General features: G+C 40.4%; 1 protein-coding gene across 13 annotated transcripts in view; it reads left to right on the forward strand.

Annotated features, from left to right (window-relative positions):
- DAAM2 (dishevelled associated activator of morphogenesis 2) overlaps positions 1 to 13,244 on the forward strand; it is a 233,666-nt gene that overhangs the window by 91,731 nt on the left and 128,691 nt on the right. For 11 of the 13 annotated variants that reach the window (XM_009685220.2, XM_009685218.2, XM_009685225.2 and 8 more), the window contains one exon: positions 11,516 to 11,718. In XM_009685220.2, the coding sequence (XP_009683515.1) occupies positions 11,545 to 11,718 (174 nt within the window). In that variant the 5' untranslated portion in view covers positions 11,516 to 11,544. Of the gene's footprint in view, positions 1 to 9,233; positions 9,405 to 11,515; positions 11,719 to 13,244 lie in introns of those variants that run through there. The other 2 variants (XM_009685224.2, XM_068939564.1) reach the window with 1 other exon arrangement.

Below are 13,244 nucleotides of genomic sequence, written 5' to 3' on the forward strand. Positions count from 1 at the left end.
TGCATTTGACTGATGATAGTCTATGGACAGAACAAGCTCTAGAGAAGAGGTCGCTCTCAAGAGCATCTCAGTGGTATGAGCTCAGTGTTTACATTATCCATCTGCTATTTTTTTTTTTTTTACAGGGATATGGAGATACAGCACCGAAAGTAGTACAGAGAAATGGCTCTAAGTATTGCCAGGTGCCCCTGTGATATGATGGCCCCTTTGCCTGTAGCATACCAGACTATGAAAAAAGTGAGACATGGGGATTTAGTAGGGTTATGAGGCATCTTTTCCATCTTATTTTTTGGTCCATCAGCCAGAAGTTAGGATTTAGTGGTAGACTGGCAGCTTGCGTGCAGTTTATTGGGTTGCATATAGTGTATTTCTATTTGGATTTGCCATCTAGTCTAAATACGTAGTAGGTCTTCATTTTTTTTTTCAGTGCTCTTGACATCTTGCAGTTCCCACTGATTTTGGCAGGAGATAGGTGCAAAGTGCTATGTGAAAATCAAGACTGCTTTGTTGTTCAGAAGGGTTTCTGGGAAGAGAGGGAATCAAATGATGCTGCAACTTCTTCTCAGAGGAAAGGTTGTGATACAGATTGGCTGTGTCTTCCCTACAGCAAGTAGAAATTGGGGGGGGGAAAAAAAAAAAGCAGTTTCATTTTTTTCTTGCAGAACCTACCTGGCCATGTCAGCATATTGTAAGAGGCAATGTTTGACTAGGTACTGTCCTTATTTGTATATATTCTATCCATAAGTATAATACGTAAGATGCAGGACAAGCTGTTGATTTAGATAAGTACTAAAAAAATGTTCCTAAAGGGTGAGACAGAACAAACTGAAGCAGGTGATGATTTGGATAATGATCAAATAATACAATGCTGTACAGAAGTAGAGGCACCAAGCAGTGATACTGGTATATGCGCTGCAAAATCCTGTGTTACTGGATGTAGTAAAATCGTTTGCAGCCCTGAAGGGGATAAAGAAGATGCTCCTTCCCTAAGTGATGTTCTAGTCCCTCTGTTCTAGTTGTATACAATGGGCCTTCTTTTCAAATAATGTCTAAGGACCGTGCACCCAAATCAAGTTGGTTGTTTAGAAGCAGTGTTTTTTTTTCCTAGTGTGCAGCTCTGGTGCTATGGGATTTTTTTTTTTTTAACTGCAATCTGGTTTGCTTTGGACTGTGCTTGAACCTTTGTCAACAAGATGCAAGCAGCTGGAGCTCAGAAGCTGAAAAAACTTGCCATGTATTTGGGCAGGCTACTGACTTGTTGTAGGTACTTAGGAGTCCAGAGATGACTGCACAAACATCCACTGTGTGCAGCTTCTCTGCAGTTTTCTTTGGATATCAGATCATACATTTAAACAAATGGCCCATCCTTGGGGAATAAGAGGGTGTTGATCAGTTAGAGCTCTAGGAAATCTCCCCTAGATATGCTTTTGTATTTAAAGTTTTCTTAATCATGAAGTCTTGATGCAGACATGGCCTCTTGCTGTGAAAATAAGGGGGTACTTGCAATTGGCAAGCTGGATAAAGCAGTAGAATAAAGTTAGTAGCAATTGACATGATGTATGCAGGCACCACACACTCATATACCATATGCTGTAGACCATACAGTCTGAGGATATGCATCTCTTTTTAGGCCATGGCATTTGGGTGTTCTGGGGTTTCCCCCATTCCCTCCTCCCCAATCCTTTCACAGTACTCTGTGCAACATACTGCTGTTGGCAAAAAGCATATACTGGCCATGCAGGCACAGTGGCTGTTTCTAGGCAAAACCGTTTCTTTTCAGACCTTCATAATCAGTACCTGTATCACTCAGAGCACTGGCTGTTTGGAACTTGGTCTAGACATAGATGAGTTCACCCTAGTGTTGTAAAACACTTAGCAGCCCCAAAACCCGGAGCAGCAAGTCACAGCTCTGTAACCAGCTTTCAATGCTGGTGTATAATCTTCTCCTGTAAATACTAGAGCAGCCAGAAAATATATTTTATCTGGATGCCATTTAAAAACACACACAGAAAACAACCCAAAATCCTCAGGCAGAACTCTTTCCAACTATCCATTCTTCATGAAGACACTTTAGGTTAAAAGTTCAACATTTTTACCAAGTTGCTGGCTTGGAGTCCAAACCTACTTGCGTAATGCTGAGGTTTCAGGGCACTGAACCCAGATTATCCCTTGTCAGAATGTTGAAGAAAAATGAAGACGCTGGAATAAAATACTGCATGTGACCTTTTCTTAATTTCATTTTCTAAAGTTAATTTATTATTGGTGCCAAAATGAAAACCCTAGAATCTTAAGTAGCTTAAAAAATAGGTATATAAAATTAGTGACATTTTGAACCTGTCTGTGCTGGGGCCTAGAGGAAACCCTCTCTAAGATGGGAAGAGGATCAAAAACCCAGTACCTGTTCCTTTTGTGATGCTTCTACTGTCTGTCTTCCACTTACTTAATCACTAAAGAGGTCTTTTAATTATCTGCAACAACGGCTTTTTAGTATATGGATCTGAACAGAGAACCACCATCCTTATTATTTCCAGGCCTGCAGTGACCTGTAGAAATATGTTCTACTCTGGCTGGGGCACCAAGTAGGAAAGCAATGGAGCTGCAAGCTTGAACCTGGCCTTCCCAGGTGGCATTGCTTAAGACCAGTTTTGACGAGATTCTGTATGGTCCAGGAAAAACATATAAAAGTCCAAGTGTTGTCTGTGTTGGGTTTTTCCCCAGTTCTATCCATTTGTTATAAAGACAGAATTGGTTCTTTCTGACAGGAGAATTTGAGGAAAATTTTACCCGTATAAGTAAATGATTTGTCTGCCAGCAGTGAAGAATGCATCGATACACCTACGTCTATGGTTGGTTACCAGTGACTATAATCAAGGCAAATTCTCAGTCAAGTCAGGTTTTACTGTCCAGTAGTGGCCCTGAACTCAACACTGGAGCGGAAATCAGTTTTGGTATGCTGTCATGACATCGTACCAGGGATGAAATATTCTTCTGCTAATTGTCTGAAAAAGAAAACAGCAATTCACATGGAAATGAGTTAGAGTTTGAGAAGATGTGATTGGAGCATTACCATTTGTTTTTCTTGGAGCACACTGGCAGTTCTTACAGATTATTCCGCTCTCAGCAGAGGCACTGTGATGCCCTCAGCTGCTTATTTTGTCTGGAAAATTCACGCACCCAGGATAACGATGACAACAACAGCAACACTTTGACTCCCAAATCCCCTGGCAAAATAGTTACGTCATGTCTGGAAATAATTCGGCAATGACGGAATGGAAAAATTGCAATGACTCAAACAAGACAGGGATGCTCTTAGTAATGGGGCTTTATGCGTTCATTCTTTTGAAGGTGGTAGTTATTAGTGCTACTGGGAAGCTCTGAATTGACAGCCCTCGTGACTAAATCTCACTCTTCTCAATAGAAGTACTACAGAGATTTCAAACCCCTAGCCCAAGCTTTTTTGGAAATTTGCCCTTCCAGTATTCCCTGTCTTTTGTGTGGAGGAATGGATGGGCTAGTTTGTTCTGCAGATCATTGCGTTCTTGGCCTCTTCCTTGAGGTGATCAAAAAGACTCTGTTTTGCAGTCTGGATGCCTTTTGTTCCTTGAGAGCTGGTCTTATAGATAGAATGGACATTACCGATTAGGGACAGTTTCAAACCATTGACATCTAAGGGTATTTGATGTTGTAAGACCTGAAAAGGGCATGGGACTTCATCTTTCTGTAGAGGAAATTACAGTCTTCTGCCTTTAAGCTGAAGAAGTGATGTGCTTGTTCTGGTTGTCAATGTGTATGTCTGTTGACTGATCTAGTCATGAAGTATTGTCATCTTCTGTGTATGAATTAATTGTGTTGAATAGAGGCTTCACCTTGCACTCCAGCTTCCAAAGCACTGGTCTTTTCTCTCCTGTGTGAAATTCATTGACAGCATTGTATCCACCCCGCACAAGAAAGTAAAGGAAGTCAGGGAGTCTAACCTGGGCTATGCTATTTCAATGCATAGCTGGCAGAAGAAGCCATTTCGACCAACTCTGTTGAGTAGCTTAGACACATCTTGAATTGTAGTCTTGTCCTGCAATTCATGGCCTTGAAATTACAGTATTGTCTCAGGCAGTCCTAAAACCAATATTCTGAGCACTTGATCATTTTCAAGAGTAAAATCTCCTGGGGACTGCGGAGTGTTCAAAAGACTGCCTGCTCAAGGATGATATTCTCAGTTATGGTTGGGCCCTGAGGTGGCATCTGTGGGGCCTGTGGCTTTCTTTTCTCATGTTTATTTTTGTGTAGCAGATTCTCCATAGGCTCTCACAAACAGAGTGATTTGGAGAAGAACAGTGACGTAACAGCTCAGTCCATCTAGCAAAATTAATGCTGTGGTTGGCAAAAACATCACATAAATTCCATTATTTCATAAAGCATAAGCTTATCCACCTCAAACTACTATATTAACTATCTTTACACTGAACTTGTGGATATGGCTAAATCCTAAATGTTGCCCCTACAAGCAGCAACATTACTGGGGTGTGAGTCGTGGTGTCCTGGTTAGATTCCAGTTGGTTGATTTGATTCTGCTGACCTACTGTTTTTATTATTATTTGTACAGTATCATAAGTCACTATAAGTGGCACTGTACAATAATTTATTTGCGTTAAATACGTAACTAAGGCTCCACCCTGGAAACCTTAAAACTTCAGTGCTGCAGCTGGGACAATAGACTGTTATACAACAAAAACAAAACATACACAGAGTGTGGTGCAGTCTTTACAGATGGTGTCATGCAGTAGGTGTCTTTTCAGAAGAGATTTTTTAACATTTGTTTAAAAAAGGAGTTTTAGAGTTTGTGGTGCTTGAAGTGAGTACTAGAAGCCATTCCAAGTCTAAGAGTTATCATGAAAAAACTCAAGAAAAACAACAGAAGGGTGGAAAAAAGTAGATGATAAAAGCAAAACTGATGGAAAAGAGAAAGTGAAAGATCTAAGGGTAGAACTTGAAAATGTTGGTCTTCTGTGCCTGAAGGAGCTTTTTTTTTAATTGTTTTTATTTTTTATTTTGTAGAAGGGAATATGGCAATTTTCAGTGAGGTATAGAAATAGAACAAATTTCGTCCATGATAAGAGAGACAGGAAAATTAATCTTGATAACAGTACAAACCTTATCATATGAGAAGGAAGTGGAGGGTATTTGTAGATGTTATTGAACCTGCTGGGCTGTGATCCTAGAAGACTGAGCAGTAGTGATGACAGGAGGAGGTCAAGGAAGGGAAGATGGTGAACTCCATACTACTGTACTCAAATCTAAAAGGTTGCTTATATTTGGAAGTATGCAATCCCGTTGAATCCACAACCTGTTAGTAACGGGATGGTTTGACCCATTGAGTGTAAGGTGTTGGCAAGCTTACATAAGTGTGCAGTTGATAATTTGGGATGGGAACCTCTGTTATAGTAAACACAAAGCAAAATGTATTTCTGCCTCCAAAGCTGTTGTTTAGTCTGACATATGTGCCTCATATCCAAATATGCTGTATGTCTGGATGCCGAGGTGATGAAGGGCATGTTAAACATGTTGTGAATTTTACTTATTTTTTCTGTAGTTTAAGCTGCAGTGGTCATATCACCAATCACAAATGTTATGGATGTGTAGATTTACTCGCATCTAAATGTGAGCAGGATTGAGCCTATTAGGCTTAGGACTCAGCTTTTGATGTCTAAGAGGACAGACTAGTTGTGACCCTGCAAATTGTTGTGTGGAGTCAGAGTTATTAAAAAAAAAAAAAAAAATTGTGAAAATAACCTCTCAGCAGGTAAAAGAATGAATAAATTGTTCAGTCAGCTCAGATGCAGAGGCTTATTAATCTGTGCTTGACTGAAAGGGGGAAAAAAGATATAAAGAAATAAATGATCGCTTGCTGGGTTTCTGGCTTTAAATACTGGCTTTAACTACTTCACTGTTCTTTCCATTTTGTGTTTTGCTTCTAGATTTGACTGTATTCTTTTTAAATTGTTTTTCTGTGATCACAATTTGGGTAGATATATGGTTGGGGAGGAACATGCTTGTGTCTTTTTTCCTGTCCACTGATGGAGACTGAAAGACCTCCAAAATAATCTTTCAGAAGGGAAAGGCCTCTTATGAATCTTTGTACCTCTTTTGTGTTAGTGAGTTAGTTTCAGGCAAGGGGTAAAACACTATGGATTTGTGGGCATTAACAGACTGACATTAATGGTCAATAGTCATCCAGCACATCCTTAGGCTCCTTAAAGCATTAAAAATAAACAAATTTTTGACAGACACATTGCACTAGATAGGTTCAAAGAAATAGTTAAACCTGACAGAGCACTTACCTCTTCCCCATTTTTCCTTGGCAAAAAAAAAAAGTATTATAATATATGATTGTAGCAGAAGACAAGCTAGAGGTATGCGAGGTGCTTTGCAATTCTCAATTCAGTTTTGTTAGATTACTGTGGCAGAAAAATGATGAAAAACAACATGGGAACTTGTGCCATGAAGCAACCTGACAGGTATGGAGAACAGAATGGAGCTGAGTGCCTGGGCTACCTTGTGATGTTCGTATTCTACCTTGAAATCCTTATCTTTGTTCTGATGTGTTGTTGGAGAGAAAATCAATGAATCAGCTTTAAACTGTGCAGCGTACTGGGTGCCAAACTCTCCTCTCTGATGGAACCATTAACTGTAGGTCATGCCTCCCAGAACTAAAGTGTTGTTGCTGCATGAGGCCCTATTTACTTTCCAGGGTTTGCTTTGCTATGATCCATTAATGGATCCATATTATTTGGGTCTGATGCTTCTCCGTTCAACATAGTGACAGGCGTGCTTTTCAGGAAGCACTATTGGCCTTCCTGAAAGAGTGATTTTTATCTTAATGGATTTTAAAGGGTTGATAATTTTATTATTGTTTCATGCCCTGGATACAAGGAAGCTGCTTAGCATAGTGAAAAATCCAAATCAAAAGAGTTAGGTTACTACTGCAGATGTGACAAACTGATTGTTTGCCTGCCCTTCCCCTCCCCCCCCCCCCCCAGCCTGCAATTGCCTAATATTGCATCTGACATCTGTCCTGTTGTGTGTGGCATATATGGAAAGCTCCCATGGTGACTGGAACATGCCATGATGCTCACAGTTTCACCATCTGTGCACTGGAGAAGCAACATGGTCCAGAGAACTGATCATAGGATTGGGAGAACGGAGCTGTTCAGCTTTACCCGCTGTGTCTATTTCCATAATTTCAAGCAAGGTGCTTATTCTCTCCATTTCACTGTCTTGTAAGTGAAGATGAAGGTAGCTATTATAAGACCATGAAATTCTGATGATTTATTGGTTAACAGAGATTTAATTTGGATTTGGAGAGGGAGGGATGGCTTCTATTCCAAGATAGTCTGACTTAGATATCTTTCAAATTCTGCATTGCCTCTGATTTATACATTTCACCCTGCCATAGAGAAAGATAAAGATTTACTGGAGAAACTGAAGTGATTTTTTTATCTGCTCTCCTGCTATAATCAACCAGTATGGATGGTGATTCTGATTAGATGTATGGTCCCATGCTTCCCACCTAGATCAGAGTGTTGGCTGCACCTATTGACATTTCATGCCTGCTGAGTATTAGTAGAGGTTCAATTCTGGAAGTGAATGCATCAGTGTCTTCCGTGAGTGATTACTCATGGTGAAAACTGGTTTTACAGGACCACATGCATTTAGTTAACCCATAGAGTTCTCTTTCTTCTATTTTCCCAAAGGTGATGGATTCAAAAGCAGTTTTCTCTGTTTTACTTATAGTTGTGCCCTGACTGTTCACTGCATTGAGGCATAGGGCAGTGACATTAAAAACTGTGATAACCGGCCTCTTGTGCAGGAGAGCTTCTGACACGGTTGTTTCACATGTCTTACTCTGTGTGGAATGTTTTTCCACACAAAAACGGACAACATAATTTGTGAGAAGAGAATGAAAAGAGAGACTGAAGACAGGATTTAGAACTTGCAGTTGAAAGAGTATCCTTGTGTGCAGTTAGACTGGATCCTATCGTATGTAGCTGAACCTTCTGATAAGACTAGGAGAAATTGCACTAGGTTAATTATGTTTAGTCACTGGGCCAAATGGTTTAGAAATGAACATGTACTCCCTGTCAGAGGAAGAGGACATTGTTATAATTAGATCTTGGGCAAAGTTCCAGACTCAGACGCCTGACCTGAGCCGAACCATAGATGGGGCTGGGAAGCAGGAGGGGGTTAGCTATGAGGAGAGGGTGTGTGGTTAGCTGTTGAACTGACAGCGAGTTGCTTGTGCTGTGCAAAAGGGTAAGATGGTGCAGCCAAGAAGAGTTGTGGGAGGGAGTTATGTGTAATAGTAGGATTCCTCCAGAGATATTTCCTATTGATTCTCACTGGAGCTGTTTAGAAGTGGATAACTGCACGTTTGTTCATTTTTTACCATTGCCTTACCTGTAAGAAGTTGAAAGGCAAAAGATCTTTCATTAGGAAAAACAAAATATTACTTTTGTGGTTACTTTCATAAGTTTTTAAAATAATTTTTGTGATAGCTATATTATCAGTTTCCACTTCAAAAAAATTAAAGATGTTCATTTTAGCGTTTTCTCTCTGTTGCCTTTTTCCCCCTTTTTGGAAGCACTTTCCCAAAATTTGATTCTTGAGAGAGAAACTTTTTTTTTAACCATTTCCACCACCAAAGATCAAGGAGATGTAATTATTTCTTAAATAACATAAACAGTGTAACTTAAATAAAAAGCCCCTCAGTGTCCTGTGAACGACAGGCTTAATCTTTAGATCAAGAAATATCGCTCATTCATTCACTAATTCAATTCTAAAATACCTGCGCTGGATTCCTCTCTGTCAGTCTTCAATTGTTTGTATTTTAAATCCATCTAAGCACTTCTCCTATCTACAAGTATAGTGTTGCAATATTATAGAAATGCCATTTTACTCCTCTGTGTCGGTATGGATTTGCTGCATGTCACTTAGAGGTGGACCTGGAAAATGCCATTGTTAGAGTATGGGTTGTGCAATTGAATGATTCACTGTGAAAGATCATACTGTGTAAGGTTTCTGCTCATGTGAGCTCTGCATGCTTTTGCAGAATAATAAAAGCTAAGTAACTTTGTTGAATTCGTTAAGTATGGATTCCCAGGAGATGGTGCCTGTGTCATAAAAATATCAGGGGAACAAGCACCAGCTGGTGTATTTTTTTTTCATCATTATGGGTAAAGAAGGCCTGGAGACTGACTGACTTCTCATCTCTTGGGTGAACCTGCTTAAAGTGAAAGTTGAATGATGAAACGTCAGTACATGGCAGCCGGTGCAGCCCTGACTAGGGCGGTGCCTGCTCTGCAGAAAATGTTGTCCTTCATATCCAGCCCTGTGGTACTTCTCGCTTCCTGGTAGGGTGCTTTTTTTTTTTTTTAAAAACAAAATGCTAACTTAAGTCTTGGCCCAAGCTCACAAGGGAGGATGGGGAGGATGTTTCAGTCCTATCACTTTGATGCCTCAACCAGTTTTTCCATGCATGATTCATTTTCTGTACCCCAGACATTCCTGTCCGTTGATGGTTCGTGAGGAAGTCTGTATACAGCAGGCCAGAATTTGGTTGCAACTGAATTGATGCAAATGTAGTTTATACTGGATTTAAATCAAATTTGGTTCATTGATTTGGGTTCCTTCCAAGATGATGTTATGTCAGAATAATGGGTTCAAACCTCATCCATGGCCAACTTGTCATAACAGACATTGAACTTGGAGTAGTCCCTGAGAAGATGGTCTCCAGCAGACAAGGTCAACTTTTTCTGAGGTTCTGGTGTGAAATCTTTTAAGAACTCAAAGCCTTAAATCTGCTCCAGGGAGAAGAAACAGAAGTTCCCATGTACATCATCATGCTAGATCTGAGGGCATTTTGCTTTTTCTACCTAAACCAGTGTCAGAGATTGGATTTCAGGGTTAAGGTGGCCCTGGGCATCTCCTAGTTAGAATCCAATGATCTTACAGTTGCACTTTTGAAGCCAGCATCACAGCTGCCTGAGAGTTACCCCTGATGACCTGCAATGCAAGAGGAGAGTTGCCAGATAAGTTAACCCCAGCTGCCACAAAGTAGGGCATGTGATTCCTGCCAAGTGCATAGTGCCATGAGGAGATTTTGTTTTTATTTTATTTTTGTTTGTTTGTTTGTTTTAGCAAGCATGCTCAGATTGCTGCACAAAATGTCTCTGGAGAGCTTCTGGCAGGATACAGAACTTGGAGTCCCGCTAATGCAACTGCTGTCATAAAGGTGTTTTTTCTCACTTAGGCTCTATAAGAGCTCAGAGCAGCTTTGTTCTGGCAAGCAAATAGGCCAAAGCTTTGTGGGGCAGGTTAGGGCAAAGCTGCAGCAGTACCTCTGATGACGAAGCTCAGCTGTGTTGCTGCTGATACAGCATCCAGCATCCTGTGGCTACCTTCACCTGCTGCCTACCTCACTGCTCCCCTGCCTTGTGCTGGGGGAGCTTGGCTTCACAACAGGCTTTAATTATTTGCTATCTAAGGATATGGCTTATTCTGCAGTTTAAGTGAAAAAATGAAGCCTTTAAAAACTATAACACAAATAAGCCTCTGAGCTGTCAAACAACAAGTCCCTTAAAAGGGCAAAATATGCAGCTCTCCATGAACTGCACAGATCCCTCCTTTCAAACTGCTGGCAGGAGACTTCCTGTTTGGATGGGCTGTTCGCAAACGGTGTTGTGTGGTGAAATCAGTCACTTTCCAGCTCCTCCTTTAGGCTTTCCCTTGCCTGCCTTTGCACTCCTGATACCAAAGCCCCTCAAGCCTGGGTCCTGTCAAGACTGGATCTGGCAGCTCAAATGTAAATCTGAAAGCACGCATTAGCACAATGCAATTTCTCCCCTGGATTCATAAAACAGCTCAAACTAGTTATGTGTGTTTGAAAACGTGATAGATAGAATGGTCCTACTGAGCTAGTCTGGCCATTAAGGGGTGAGTGAGTGCTTGGAGGTCTGACTCCAGAGTGGTGAAAAATTGATTTCCACTTAGTTGTTTCACCATTGGTTTTACTGTGATCAAATGGGATGTCTGTGGGGGATTCTTCTTTTTTTTTTCCTGGGTAAATTCTTCAGTAGATGCTTTTTGCTTCTGATGCTTTGTTTCCTGTTGTAGTGAGAGAAGGGAAAATATTAGTGTTCAACGGTAGCCTTCAATCCTGACCACTGAGTGTTACCGATAAATCTAGCTGCTGGGAAATCCCACACTGCATTTGTAAAGCCTTTCAAGAAACTCTGGGAGGAATGATAATATATTGCCATACAAAAACATGCTAATATTATGTTAAAGCTCAGCTACCTTGTTCATCTTGAGTGTTTATTTTGCTCCCTTGTATCTCAAATATTTCTATCCTCCTCTTGCCTCTATATGAGCAAAAACTATTGTAACCGCAAAGAGCTGTAACGATCCAGGGGAATCTTGTTTATATATGTATTATATATATATATTTTTTTTTTTCCTGCAGAACATGATCAGAAGATAGCATCATACACCATGACCATGGCTCCGCGAAAGAGGAATCGTCATGCCTTGGGATTTCTTTGTTGTTTTGGGGGTAGTGACCTCCCCGAAATCAATCTTAAAGACAATAACCCCCTCCAATTCCTTGAGTTTTCCGTCCCAATCCCACCAGCAGAGGAGCTCAATGCCAGATTCTCTGAGCTTGTGGTAAGTTTCTGCTGGCATGTTGAGATGTTTTAGGGGGTGGATGAACTTCTCCATTCAAAGAAGGAAACAAGGGACTTATCAAGGCCTGGGACAGACTTCTGTTGACTCTTTTTTTGCATTCATTTATGATTTTTCCCTTACTAGGAGAAAGATAGCAAATATCAGAGTGGATAACAGTGGCACTGAGTACAAATACAACAAAGTGCTTAAATATGGTCATTTATTCTTACAGGACTAGACAATTTTCCAGGGATACGGTTGGGCATATTAGCAGGAACTTAATAAGTTCTCTAGAGAATGGATCCCTGATGGTCAATTTCTGACTAAGAACTTTAGGATAAAATCTGCTATGTAATATCATACAGTGGAAAATCTTGGAGTTTGCCTGTTTATAAAATAAGGATTATACTGTTCTGTTGATCAGTAATGTTCTGGTGGTGAGATATAAGAATCAAGTGATCATGCTAATTATATTTCATCTGTCAATTGCCTTTGACCCATGAAATGGTGCTGTTGCAGCAACAGACGTAAGCAGGAAGAGAAAGACTTACTTCAAATGAACTTTGTTCCTTGTTTTTTCAATCAATGTTGTGGAATAGCAGTCACAGGCAGTTACTGTTCATGTTTGACTCTAAACGGCTTCACGGTCTTTGCCCTCCATGTTTTGGTATATATGCAAAACACTGAGAAAGATTACAGGACTGTATTGGTTTTGGAGTCTCCACCATAAAGGTGATGCCCAGTGATGCAGTTCATTAGGTATCCCATTATCTCTCCATGGTTGGGGGTTATGTAAAGTGAGATATTTGTGAGTGTACGTATGCCTAAGATTGTGCTACTGAGATAAGAAATAGCAAAGAGCATACTGAATGTCCTAATTAGAGGGGTTTGACAGCAATCTTCCTGTACTGCACGTGTATAACATTAGCCCAATTGGTCCTTGTCCATTAATAAGGCTTTGCAGTGCTGTAGCAATAAAAATAACTATATACCTTGGGTTTCTAGGTGGAGGGGAGCATAGGGACAGCTACAGTATGTCAGATCAGTGGTCTGGCCATCTAGCCCAGGCTCCTATTTCAGACAGTGATAAAAAAGCAGGTGTCTGAGGATGAATATAAGAGATGAGCTTAGAGTGGTCCTTTCCCAAATATTCTTCCTCCTTCTAACAGTTTTTACAGCTCAAGGACTTCATCAGCCAAAGTTGCTTTCTAGGTACTCAGTAACTAGTATGGATTTATCTTCCATTAAATCCTTCTAACTGCCCTAGAACCTGTGAAAAGTTTTAGGGTTTGCAATATCCTGTGGTAGGGATGTGAGAAGGATTCAATAGAACTTACAGCTGTTTCAGGAGGAATAGGAAGTACAGAAGAAGAAAGAGATTTTACTTGCTTCTGACGAACTAGCAGATGGGGAATGTCCTCTTAGGGAGGTGGCTCACAAAATCTTGATCTGTATTTAAGTTCATTTACTTCCTATATGCAACTAATTTAATTACTTTTGGGAGGTGCAGCTGACTGACTCTAGAG

The sequence above is a fragment of the Struthio camelus genome, chromosome 3 (genome assembly GCF_040807025.1).
Source record: "Struthio camelus isolate bStrCam1 chromosome 3, bStrCam1.hap1, whole genome shotgun sequence".
Classification (NCBI taxonomy): domain Eukaryota; kingdom Metazoa; phylum Chordata; class Aves; order Struthioniformes; family Struthionidae; genus Struthio; species Struthio camelus.